We start from the raw sequence: 13,620 nt of genomic DNA, 5'->3' as shown, positions 1-13,620 counted from the left end.
CTGCCACTTCACCTTTCAGAGTTTACAACATTCTCCATTTCTGTTTTGGTTGACAAGTATCTTAGGTGCTGAAGCACCTCTTCCCAACATACTCACCAGAATCATTCATTTGCTTTTCTCGGTCACAGCAACACCTTTTAGCTTCCACTGAAGACAGTTAAGGAAGAGATTAGCTGAATTTCACCAGCAATGCCACAAGAGGACAAATCAAGAGACGTTCACACTCAACTTACAAAATAACAGACCTGATTACCATCAGCCAAAACAGTAAATTATCTCAGAATTTTTGAAAAGTCTGAAAATAATTCCCAACTGAGAAGGGATGATTAGACATAACCAGATACCACTACAGCCAAAGGTGGGGTAAGGGACAGGGGGCGTATGGTAACAGGTAAGAAAGGATACCTGTTAACAAACTATTACTGAGCCTTCAGCCACGTGCAACATCTGCTTTAATATATTTAACATCTTGCACCAGATACTGTAAAGACCCTCCGACTGGTGAGAAATGACTTCTTTTGAAAAGGGAAGCTCTTGAAAAATAACGAGGGAGGTAATTAACTTCCTTTCAGTGGCAAGAATTGTTGCTTGCAGGGAGGCTAGTCGATAGAAAGACTGGAGTGCACTTTAAATGTTTCAATAGATTCCAGTTGGTAGGGGGATTCGAGCAATAGCCAACTTGATGGGCATGGGAAAGAGACAGGGATGGATATCACTGACAGTCGGAATTCAGACACTAGGACTCGTGGAAGCCACATTATCGGTCACACAAGGAGTGTTAGAGCATCTGTGACTCATCATGAATCAAAGTTAAAAATTGAAGGATTGCAAACAAGCCTAAGAAGGTGGGGAAGATTCAAGGCCCCTGTGCTGTAGAACAGTAATCTCTGTAAATGAACAGAATGGTCAATTTGCATTCAAGTAAATCAGTTCCAATCCTCAAAGCAACTTTTTTTGGGATTCAATTGATGCTAGGTCTATTCAAGTAATTATTAAGGACAATTCTTCCGCATTCTCAATCGGATTATATTGGGGCATTGAAAAATCACAATAGTTTGTTCGTCTGGAAGTTCACGGATCTCTTAAGACAGCTGCACTTTGTCTTACAGAACACATAAAAACTTATGTTTGATGAATTGCAGGACAAATCTGAAAATGAACCCTTTACTGAATGCTTAAAGGCCTGTTCACTATGGTTGCCAAGCAAATAACTGGATTTGAATTACCCAGATACATGAGTGCAAAGCCTTCAAACATGATCGAAATAGCACCACTTCAATCACAAAGCATTAGCAGCCTTTTTCTAAAACAGTAATATTACATCTTCTGAAGCTGCTACTCAGCAGCAGGAATCAATTTACTTATTGCAACTTGAAGCAACCATTATCAGGGTCATTTTCTTTCTCTCAAGTAGCCTTGGCAGTGCAAGCTCCAAGTGAGTAAAGAACACAAAAGCTCTCACGAATCAACTACATTAGCTACAAGACAGTTAAATGAGCTCTGAAGAGTCAAGAAGCTCTCATCTCCTGATAACCAGTAATAATGAATTTATCTGAATACAGCCAAGATGACCTTGTAGAGCCTGAACTTTTGTATACACAAAAGTTAAGTCAAAGCCATCTCATACCATGCTCTGTCTTTGTCTAGCAAAAATAGAAAGGGATAAATCCTTTATCTGTATATCACTGAGAGAAAAATGCTGTCAGATGAAAGAAAAATCTCTCTTTCCATTTGATGACACAAGTACTCACAGTGCTAAGTTTACTGGAGGTAATGATAATACGTCGTTCGTGTAGCATACTAGCATAAAGTTGCAACATGTTGTTGACATCCACAGCAACAAAATATTCAGTCATATTTCTCTGCAACGCAAATGGAAAGTTAACTATTAGCAAACTATACAATCAAACACCATTCATTGCAACATTTATAACATCTAGAATTTTTTTTAATATTACCAAGTGTGTTTAGATTTAATACTGTTCTATGTCTATAAACATGCCTAATTAAATTTGTTTCAAATTTATCTTTCACTTATTAATGGCTCCAAAATTTTATCAATCAATATGAATACATGAGCAGCATGCTGGCACAGTGGTTAGCACTGTTGCCTCAGTGCCAGGGACCCAAATTTGATTCCAGCTTTAGGTGACTGTGTGGAGTCAGCACGTTCTCACCACGTCTGGGTGGGTTTCCTCTGGGTGCTCCGGTTTCCTCCCATGCTCCAAAGATGAGCAGGTTAGGTGGACTGACCACGCTAAATTTATGCCCCTTAGTGTCCCAAGATGTGTGGATTAGGGGGATTAGTAGGGTAAACACATGGGGTTATGGGGATAGGGGCTGGGTAGGGTGCTCTGTGAGAGTCGGTGCAAACTCCATTGGGATTCTACAGATTCTACGTTCGCTCAATCTGCATCTTTGTCTCAGTGAGAAACGGGGAAGCATTAGGAGTTTAGATGAACGTACTACCATGAATTCCTAGCTTCCTAGGTGGTTGGTTATCACATATTTGAACAATTTTAGAAAACTGGACTCGGGAGAAATTTGTGAAGATCACCGAAAACATCACTCTTGTCTTTGTCCAGAAGGCAGTGATGGGTGCCACAGTAGAACTCCAAAGCTATCAGTATCTTTCTTGCCTTCATCTAGACAGAATTTTGGCAGGTTACTTAAATCAGAACTGTTTACAGCACAGAAAGGAGATCATTCAGCCTATCTTGTTTGTGCTGGCCAACAGGAGGAGCAATTCATCACTCCTCCACCTTTTCCCCTAGAATCCTGCAGCAATTTCTCTTTTCAAACAGTAATAACTCCTGTTAGGAAGCCTCAATTGACCCTGCCTCCACTACATTCTCAGGTAGCGTGTTCCAGATCCTAAGCTCTCACTGTGAGAGAAAATTCTTCCACATGCTTTTGTCAATTATCTTAAACCTGTGCCCTCTGGTTTTCAATTCTTCTATTAATGGGGACATTGTCTACCTATCTATTCTGTTCAAATGCCTCATGACTGAATACCTCGATTAACTCTCCTCTTAGCCTTCTCATCTCCAAGAGAACAATTCCAATTTCTCTAATTTTTCCACATAAACAAACTTTCTCAGCCCTGGAAACATTCTGGTGAATATTTTCTGTGCCCTCTCTAATGCCTTCATGTTGTTTCTAGAATGTGGTCCCAGAAATGGATGCAATGATCCAGCTGAGACTGAACCAATCACTGATGCAAGTTTAACACAATTTCATTGCTTTAGTACTCTACACTCCTATTGATAGAGCCCAGGATGCCATATGCTTTATTAACCACTTTCTCAGCCTGTAGAGCCACCTTCAATGATTTATTAACATGTATATCTAGTTACCTCTGCTCCTGTATGCCCTTTAGATTTGTATATTTGTTACATTTTTCTCTGTATTGTTCCTACCAAAATGAATCACTTCATATTTCTTTGCATCAACTTTCATCTATCACTCATACACCCGTTCCACCAAGATAATTCTTTTGGAGTTCTGCACCATCATCCTCATGATTCACAATGCTTCCAAAGTTCAAATCATCCACAAACTTTGAAATTGTGCACTAAATACCAAGGTCTAGGTCATGAATACTTCTCAGTAAGAGCAAGAATCCCTAATATTGGCCCACAATAAACCTCTCCCCAATCTGGAGAACAACCTTTCACCAGTACTGAGTATTTGCCCCTCACTATTTTAGCTAAAGCAAATTTGTCACATGCACCCACGTTCCAGCATGGATTACTTTATACTGACAGGAAAATATAACTGGAGAATCTTCCAGAAGTCAAAATCTAATAATTTGCTTCACATATGCTTATAGATTAAACTTCCTGTCCACCATACCTCAAAGCTGAACTCATGAAACGGAACCCCATATTCTTCTGGCTTTTCACACTTCACTGGCCTTTATTAGGTCAAGATTCAATTAGATTAAATCTAATCTTAAATAGGTTTACATAGCAAGTTAACAGGCCACTTTCAAAGCACATTTGACAAACATTGTTGGCTAACCTGTTCGTATCACGTGCCATGTTGAATTATATTTTTATTGGACATTCATTGAGATTGATTTTTTTAAAATTCAGAAGCACATAAAAATGTTTCTACGCATTTCTGATAGAAATTAGACACTAAAACATGAAAACGTGCAGAATAACTTCTAGGACGAGAGGTCATAGACTTAGGGTAAGGGTTAGCAAATTTAAAACAGAGTTGAGGAGAAACTACTTCTCCCAAAGGGTTGTGAATCAGTGGAATTCGCTATCCCAAAGTGTGGTGGATGCTGAGACAATGAGTAAATTTAAGGAGGAGTTAAACAGATTTTTAACTGGTAATGGGTTGAATGGGGAGAAGGCAGGAAAATGAGGATGAGGAGCATATCAGTCATGATCGAATGGTAAAGTGGACTGACGAGCCAGATGGCCTAATTCTGCTCCTATATCTTATGAACTTATGAAAAAATTGGCTATCACGTGAATCAGATGCTCTCAGCACAGATGTTGGAGGCTGAAGGATGATTTACAATGATTTTTTTTCAAAACATAAAATAGCCAAGATACTTTCTTAAACAAAAAAGAGTAACCCATAATAAAAACCATGCTCTGTTGTTCACAGTACTTACACTTTCAGGTATTGTAGGCAGTCCACTCGTATCAGGGGTAATGAAGTACGAATGCTGCATGAAAAGATAAAAGGTATTATCCAAATGGCATCCAGACACCACAAAGCAAACAAGCAAAAATAATCTTAAAATGATTCCAAATATGCCCTCTTGTTAATAAGGCGTCTCTCATCAACATGATAAAAAGATGAAAATTTAAAACTGAAAAAGGAAAAAAGGCAAACACAAGTGTTATGTCAATTAAGTCAACACTAGTGTTGTTAAAAAGTTACAGGAAATATTATACAATATATTGTATAATAATGTACATTTGTACTATATATTTGATACATGTCAACATCCTAAAAAATATTCTTCAATACCCAGGTGTTTACACAAAAGTAAGAGGTATCAAATCCCAGGTTCGATTCTGGCCTCATGTCACTATCTGTGTGGAGCCTGCACAGGTTTCCTCCGGGTGCTCCAGTTTCCTCCCACAGTCGGATTAGGTGCGTTGACCATGCTAAGTTGCCCCTTACTGTCAGAAGGATTAGGGGTAAATACATCGATTGGGTTACATGGATAGGGTCTGGGAGGAATGGTTGTCAGTGCAGACTCGATGGGCTGAATGGCCTCCTTTTGCACAGTAGGGATTCTATGAAAAAATATGACTATGCATTCAGATCTTTCTGACCGTATGTTCACATGAAAAAAGCAGTTTCAATAAGCAACAATCAAGGTAAATGGCCTTCTGTTATGCAAAAATATGAACCACACAACAAAGCCAACAGATAGAGACTGCAAAGGATCGAAATGTTGGGCAGTCAGCTTTCCACAAATAGGACTTGCATATTAATGAAAATTTTTACTGATTCAAATTATTATTCCAATTGGCACAGTATTAGAACAATCTGATGGAAATGTTCATTAACCAAAATTATTTTATACACTGTCAATATCTTCCTGACCATCTGAATTGCTGAACTGGGTGGGGGAAGGGAGAAAAGGAAGGAGTCCAGTACCCCAAGTGACCAAATGGGCTAGAGCACTACGAGATGAAGCATCAACTCATATGGTAGACGATCCCAGAATTGATCCGAGAGCCTGTTCCATTAGCCAGTCTCTACCAGACGAGTGCTACCACTAAGGCACGGCTGATAACAAAACGTTAATAAAAATCCCAAAACTGCCACATTTCCAAGATACAATTTGTTTTGGGGCTGAAGTGAGGTGCTGACTATTGCAAACGAGGCTGATATATTTGGAGAATAGCCACTTAAGAGAGTTACTTGAGGATTGCCTGTGCCGCAGAACCACAGCCCAACAGGAATCAACATCACCAAAAAAAAACAAGGGAGGGATTACAAAGCAAATTTCAAAAACTACTTTATGAAAATTCTGCAAGATTGGACGAAGATGAGGGAGTTGATGGGTGGGGGGTGGTTGGGGGGATCCTGTGATCATACACAGCACTTGAAGCCCTAGTGTTGTCTCTTTCAAGTAGAATCATAGAACCCTACAGTGCAGAAAGAGGCCCTTCGGCCCATCAAGTCTGCACTGACCACAATCCCACCCAGGCCCTACCCCCATTTCCCTACATATTTTACCCGCTAATCCCTCTAACCTACAAATCCCGGGACACTAACGGGCAATTTTAGCATGGCCAATCAACCTAACCCGCACATCTTCGAACTGTGGGAGGAAACCGGAGTACCCGGAGGAAACCCACGCAGACACGAGGAGAATGTGCAAATTCCACACAGTGACCCGAGCTGGGAATCGAACCCAGGTCCCTGGAGCTGTGAAGCAGCAGTGCTTACCACTGTGCTACCGTGCCACCCCGATTGCCAAGTACTTGGCAAACGGATATTCTAAAATGGAAAACGGGACTTTTGGGTTATATTAACCTGTCAGATTCAACAAATGTTGACTGCAGATCAATACAAGTTAGATTTTGCGACAGAGATAATAATTAGATTTGTAGGCTGTGTATATTTATATTTTACCCCTTATAATACTGCACACAACAGTACATTCACATTAATAAAACGATGATACACACCACCAAGAATATGCAAACTGCATAGCAGATTTACTCTAGTGAGTCAGAATTCCTTGCGCCAAAAGTTAAACTTATCTCTAATTCTGTACAGATTTTCTTTCCTTCCAAATCTACATTGGCACCGTATGTACATTTTTCAGCTGCACATCTTGTAATAATGGATTCATGAAAGCAAGGTTCCAATTAAATGTCATGACAATAACCTTCTAGGTTCAGAGTTAAGCTCTTAAAATCTTGAAATAGACCATTATTTCAATAATTGTTCTAATAAAAATTGAGAACAAAATTGGAGATCTTGAAGAGCCGACAGGCCACACTTTGTGTTGAATCTGATCTCACTGACAGGCACCTCACCTCTGGTTTCAGATCTCAGATTTTAACTTTAACTTATAAAATCATGATCACTACCAGTATTCTTGCTGATATAACACACACTATCATTTATCACAACTGTTCAATTAATATATATGTAATAATAAGGCAATAAATAACATTAGTATTTATACATATTTAAGTGGGAAAAAATGGAAAGTCGAAACAGAGTTTAGTAAAAACCTGGCCACCACCCTATAAAAATCATTTGATGCAGAAGATCCCATTATAAATCAAGCACTGATGCCCAAGTAAAGAGCAGTGTAAGTTACAGCATTTTTTTGTTAGTCAATTCACCAATTGGAAATATTTCCTTTTGTGTATTCAACCCTTCTGATTTTGGATAATAGTCATTTAAAAAAACAACACTATAACCAGATTGGCAGTATTTCTTTATAAATTGAAGCTAATATGGAATCTTGATTTTTAAAAAAATGTTTGACAATACAATTAGCCAGATTCAAAGAAGGCTATTCAGTGAAAGAAGTACCATCCACAGGAAAATTGCCAATTGGTTGTATATGATCAAAGAATGTCTTAATAAGTGCAATCCTGAGGCAAGAATACTGCTTCCTTAATCCAATATTTCCTGATAAGCAGTCATGTCAGAAGGCAGGATATGTTGGCAGCTTTGCAGAAATGTTACCATCAACCAAGTCTTCATCAACTGACATGCAGTGAAATTTATTTCTACAAGGCAAGGTAAGTTATTGCTAAGGATTAACAACGGAACATCCATTGGTGCCCAAAGATTGATGGATATTTTTATTAGACAGGTATTTCAAGGATGGTTCCCAAGATTTAAACTCACCAAACCTTGCTTTGGCATATTTTTCAGGTGTCCACTTCTAATGTATATCTGTTGGTTCTTATGTATGTGGAAAAAAAATTCATCATTCTTCACATTTGATGAACTAGCATAGTTAATTTTCAAGTGCAACAAACTTCTGACAAAAGGCAACTTAATACTCCTAATATAGAAAAAGATCTATTTCTTTCCATCCAAATCTGATGTCTATCAGTTGCATATATTTGTGGCATTTGTAATTTGGTTTTACCTCCTTACACAAACTATACAATAGCTTACAGCTACCTAAATGTAAATATTATGCAGTCCAACAATGATACAGTTCTTTTTATTCTTTCATGGGCTATGAACATCATTGGCAAGGCCATTGTTTATTGTCCATCCCCCATTGCCTGAGGGAGGTAATGGTGAGAAGCCTTTGAATTGGCTGCTGTCCATCTGGTGCAGCTACACCCAGAGCACCACTATTCATAAATGCCAATCTGAACAAATGCATTAGGATCAGCAGTAGGCCATTTGGCCCATTCAGCCGAATCAACTGTTCAACAAGATCACAGCTGATCTGATTCAGCCTCAATTTCACATTCCTTACATCTCTCTCCAGTGACTTTTGACACATGTATAAACCAAAATGCTATCTAACTTTGTCTTAAAAATACTCAACGACCCTGTCTCCACCACTCTCCAGGGAAGAGATTCCAAAGACTCAAATAAAAATTGTCATCCTCATGTTAATCCGAGTCCCTAGTTCTTGCCTTTCCCAGAAGAAGAAACAGTTGTTTCAGCATTCACCCTGTTCAGCTTTCCCAGGATCTTGTACATTTCAATAAGCTCCAATGGACATAGATCCAACGTGTCCAACATTTCCTCATAAGATATCCTCTCAGGGGAGATCAGATAATCTAATGTTTTTGAAATGATAAAATACTTACGAAACACACCATCAACTCATGTGATTTAGTTGATGGACTAATAACCATTGGGAAGCTCTCTCTCTTTCTCTTGGAGGCTTCTCCCATCCTTTAATTAACTCAACTCAAATTATTCTAATTCTAAATGCAACTAGACTCGGCAATGATCTTTGCGTCATCAATGGAGACTGGAGAGGTTCCAGAGGATTGTGGATGTGCTTCCTATATTCAAGAAAGGGTATAGAGATAGCCCAGGAAATTATTGACCGGTGAGTCTAACCTTAGTGGTTGACATTGTGATGGAAAAGATCCTGAGAGACAGGATTTATGAACATTTACAGAAGTATAGTACGATCAAAAGTAGTCAGCATGGCTTTGTCAAAGGCAGATTGTGCCTTACGAGCCTGGTTGAGTTCTTTGAAAGTGTGACTAAACACATTGACGAAGGAAGAGTGGTAGATGTGGTTTATATGGACTTCAGCAAGGCGTTCAATAAGTCCCCCATGCAAGACTTATTAAGAAAGTGAGGGGGCATGGGATCCAAGGGGACGTTGCTTCGTGGATCCAGAACTGGCTTGCCCACAGAAGGCAGAGTGTTGTAGATGGGTCTTTTTCTGCATGGAGGTCGGTCACCAGTGGAGTGCCCCAGGAATCTGTTCTGAGACCCTTGCTGTTTGCGATTTTTATAAATGACCTGGATGAGGAAGTGGAGGGATGGGTTTGTAAGTTTGCCGATGACACAAAGGTTGGACGTGTTGTGGATAGTTTGGAGGGATGTCAGAAGTTGCAGCGTGACATTGATAGGATGCAAGACTTGGCGGAGAAGTGGCAGATGGACTTCAACCCGGATAAATGTGTGGTGGTTCATTTTGGCAGGTCAAATGGGATGAAGGAATATAATATTAAGGGTAAGACTCTTAGCAGTGTGGAAGATCAGAAGGATCTTGGGGTCAGGGTTCACAGTTCACAGGACTCTCAAATCGGCTTTGCAGGTAGAGGATGTGGTTAAGAAGGCGAATCGTGTACTGGCTTTCATTAATCGAGGAATTGAGTTTAGGAGTCGGGAGATAATGCTGCAGCTTTGTAAGACCCTGGTCAGACCCCACTTGGAGTACTGTGCTCAGTTCTGGTCACCTCATTACAGGAAGGATGTGGAAGCCATTGAAAGGGTGCAGAGGCAATTTACAAGGATGTTGCCTGGATTGGGTGGCATGCCTTATGAGGATAGGTTGAGAGAGCTCAGTCTTTTCTCCTTGGAGAGACGAAGGATGACAGGTGACCTGATAGAGGTTTATAAGATGTTGAGAGGTATTGATCAGGTGGATTCTCAGAGGCTTTTTCCCAGGACTGAAATGGCTGCCACAAGAGGACACAGGTTTACGGTGCTGGGGAGTAGATGCAGAGGAGATGTCAGGGGTAAGTTTTTCACTCAGAGGGTGCGTGGAATCGGCTGCTGTCGGTGGTGATGGAGGCAAATTCAATAGGGTCTTTTAACAGACTTCTGGATGAGTACATGGGACTTAATAGAATTGAGGGTTATAGGTAAGCCTAGTAGGTAGAGATATGATTGGTGCAATTTGTGGGCCGAAGGGCCTGTTTGTGCTGTAGTTTTTCTATGTTTCTATGTAGACTGCACATGGTAGTCAAGATTTCACACATCCATTTCTAAGAGGCAGGTTGTGGATCAGATTGGTTTCCTGCTCCATGATGGTGCACAGCCAATTATACTGGTTAAGACCCTAATTAGGGTCAATTTTGCTGCAGCACAACAGTCCCTTCACTGCATGTGGAAGCTATGAGCTCAAAGAAGGTGGTCTCCATGTGGCAGGTTGAGGGCACCAAGAGAACTGCAGGCTCCATTTCCCATTGACTAGAATGGTGGATCTCAAAACTTGGCCAAGACTGATCCATCAGAGAGTTTTTACCCTTAACCGAATGGAACTACCGACCTATGTCTTATTCAGTTCCTCACTGCATTGTAGTCCAGTGAGGATGCCACCATGTTAAGGGGCCCTTGCTTTCTCTGATCTGCCTCAGTAAACGTCCACCTCTCCTGGTGGGGCTGCTGAAGCTCTGAGCTGCAGGCTCTCTGGTTGAATCTGTGCACCATCCTTAATAGAATGGCCAAAAAAAAGAGTTGCCTCTTGGAAGATAGTTGAGCTGGCGAATATTAGCTTGGCACTGCATTTGGTTCCAATACTAAGGTCCTGAAACCTGCAGGAAAACCCATCCTTCAGATGCTGGAAGTATTTCTACAACAGCAACAAGGCACCTATAGCAACCAGGGATTGTTCAATCATTACAGGGTAACTTTCAACATCAGGGTAAAAATTAAAATAAAACTTTAATAAAAATGTCAACATAACTTGGCACCCCTACATCCCACCACAGTTTTTTCTACTGTTACATTTATTTTTTCTTCCACTCAGAGGAATGCTTTTTTTTCTAACTTATCTCATATCCTTTGCTTTCTCCAAAATAAAGTTTTACATTGCTTCGTCGTATGTTTGATCCACTATGGAGATGAAAACAAGTTACGAAAAGCCCAATTTTTCATCGGCAGAAGTCCAGTCAATCAAAACTCCAAACCTGGACGGACGAGCAAACCCCCAGCAACAGGTTGAAGTTTTGTATATCAATCCAGGGAGGGGGAAAATGAGCAAATGCACGCCTTGCAGAGTTGTTAAACACATGACAAGCTGCAGAGGTATTTGCGGATGAGACCATCCACCCTCTCTGGCCGAACGATCAAGCAGATATATTGGCAGGGTGGAAAACTGGAAGAAATATGGAAGGTAACAAGTATTTTTGTACCGATTCCAACACGAGATTAGAATATCAGTAAGCATCAACTTACTCAGGCCATCAGTATAATGAACTTTGGAAAACATGGGCTTTCAACAACATATTGGATCACTCATTGGCTGGGTGAGTGAATAAATTTTTAATTATTAACTTAGGAAAACACTTGGGAATTAATGGAAGTTTTTTAACCACCGTATTAAAAATGCCCTCAGCAGGAACCAGGAAAAATATTGCCAAGGCACCAACAAGGACATCATTTCATTGCTGGCCACAGAACTGTGAGAAACTGTTCAGATCCATATGTTCCAGTGTCATTAAAACAGCTTTTGTTTGAAATGTTCGAATTCTACTTTTGTTGCATAACATGGAAACATCAAATAGCTGGCCAGGTCAAAGCTGCATAATTAAATCCAAAAAAAAGTTTTTTCAACCAGGATATATCATAATCAGCAAAAATAAATGAGGACTTTCCTGAAAGCTGTATCAGTACCTGCATGGTCCTAAGTGGGCCAAATGCATACAGACTGCTGTTCTATCATACAATATTTACTAATCTGAGCCCAGGACGACAACACAGGTAATGCAGATTTGCAAGGTCCAGTCAAAAGGGGCGGGGTGAGAAATATCAACTGGAGTTCCCATGTACTGGATAAAGGTCAGGAAGTCTAAACAATAGATAATGATTTTCCATTATTGCTCTGCAGTGACCGTTGCTGGAAAGTAGAAATAAGAGCTCCAAATTCTTCACTAACCTTCACTGTGACATCTCAAATTGAAAATATCAAAAATCTAAATCAGGTGAGATTCTGGAGGACAAATGGCACCATCCTGAAACTGTATTTCAGGGGGAAAGTCTGCAACTTTGGGGAGAAGGGGAAAATTACAAGAAAGAAGAATTAAACAAGGAGATTGGAAAATACATTATGCAATACAGGTCTTTTAAAAAGAGGAAGGAAATAGATTTGAGGACAGTGCAAATTTGGTCACTTTAGCCAAACAATGATTAGTCAAATGTGACTTAGCTTTAATAAATCGATCTTTGATTAACCTCAAATGTCTAAATACCTACCAACTTCATTATGAACATAACAGACAGGTATTGCAATATTCTAAACAGTCAGGAGATGTCTAAAATGAATTCTCTTTCTCACTAGTTCATCTCTCATCAATATGTGGAAGTGACCAATTTTGAATAGTAAACAAACTAAGCATTTGTTTTTGGATAAAAAATGGTTATTTGTGGCAGGATTTTATTCAAGTTGCTCTTTCCATCAAATCTCCCATACACTGCTCAGACCTTGTTTTTTTTTGTTTGTAAATGGTTTTGTGCAATTATCTAGCTCCCCACTTCCCACTTAAAATCATGATCTTGTTTCCTCTTTGCTCTCTTTACCCATCTCTGACTCTGTGCTCAGCTGTGAGTCTTTGCTATTCTATTTCTTAAAGTCTTTGGCACCGTTTCTCCCTTGTGAGTGATTCAATTGCTATTAATTTCAAAGTATTTTATATTTTTCTCCATGTCCCTTTCTCTATATACAGTTCTCTTTTATTGCATCATCAATGCCAGGTTTCCAAAATGCTGCTCCGATGAAGCCAGCTACAAGCCCCACTGCGAGATTGCTGACAAATGTAAAACCAATGGCCTGGAAAATAAATAAGAAATGGGGTTTCCCAACAGTGAAACCTGCCAGTTTTACAGTTGGCTTGCAACACCAATCTGGCAAGAAACCAGGCCTTTCAGAATATGAAACTTCCACATAGCTTTTTGTTTCTCTTTCTGATTTGAGATTCTGTAAGCTTCGCAGACTTGCAACCAAAGGGTTGTGAACATAGCCCAGTCCATCACACAAACCAGCCTCCCATCCACTGACTCCATCTACACTTCCCACTGCCTCAGAAAAACACAGAAATATCAAAGACCCCTTGCACCCCTGATGTGCACTCTTCCACCTTCTTCCATCGAGAAGATGATACAAAAGTCTAAAAACAAGTGCCAACAGACTCAAGGACAGCTTCCCTGCTGTCATCAGAATTTTGGATGGACCTATTA

The 13,620-nt window shown here is 39.9% G+C and overlaps 1 protein-coding gene across 3 annotated transcripts in view; it reads right to left on the bottom strand.

Moving 5' to 3' along the window:
* The window catches only part of dennd1b (DENN/MADD domain containing 1B), a 277,010-nt gene that overhangs the window by 115,611 nt on the left and 147,779 nt on the right, over nt 1-13,620 (bottom strand). For 2 of the 3 annotated variants that reach the window (XM_080195844.1, XM_080195845.1), the window contains exons 8-10: nt 7,858-7,914; nt 4,634-4,687; nt 1,752-1,862 (exon numbers count right to left, since the gene is read on the bottom strand). In XM_080195844.1, the coding sequence (XP_080051970.1) occupies nt 1,752-1,862; nt 4,634-4,687; nt 7,858-7,914 (222 nt within the window). The remainder of the gene's footprint in view (nt 1-1,751; nt 1,863-4,633; nt 4,688-7,857; nt 7,915-13,620) is intronic. The other variant, XM_080195846.1, reaches the window with a different exon arrangement.

Source organism: Carcharhinus amblyrhynchos, chromosome 9 (genome assembly GCF_965287045.1).
Source record: "Carcharhinus amblyrhynchos chromosome 9, sCarAmb.v2.hapA, whole genome shotgun sequence".
Classification (NCBI taxonomy): Eukaryota; Metazoa; Chordata; class Chondrichthyes; order Carcharhiniformes; family Carcharhinidae; genus Carcharhinus; species Carcharhinus amblyrhynchos.
Note: the sequence above shows the minus strand (reverse complement) of the source record. Positions and strands in the feature narration are given on the sequence as shown.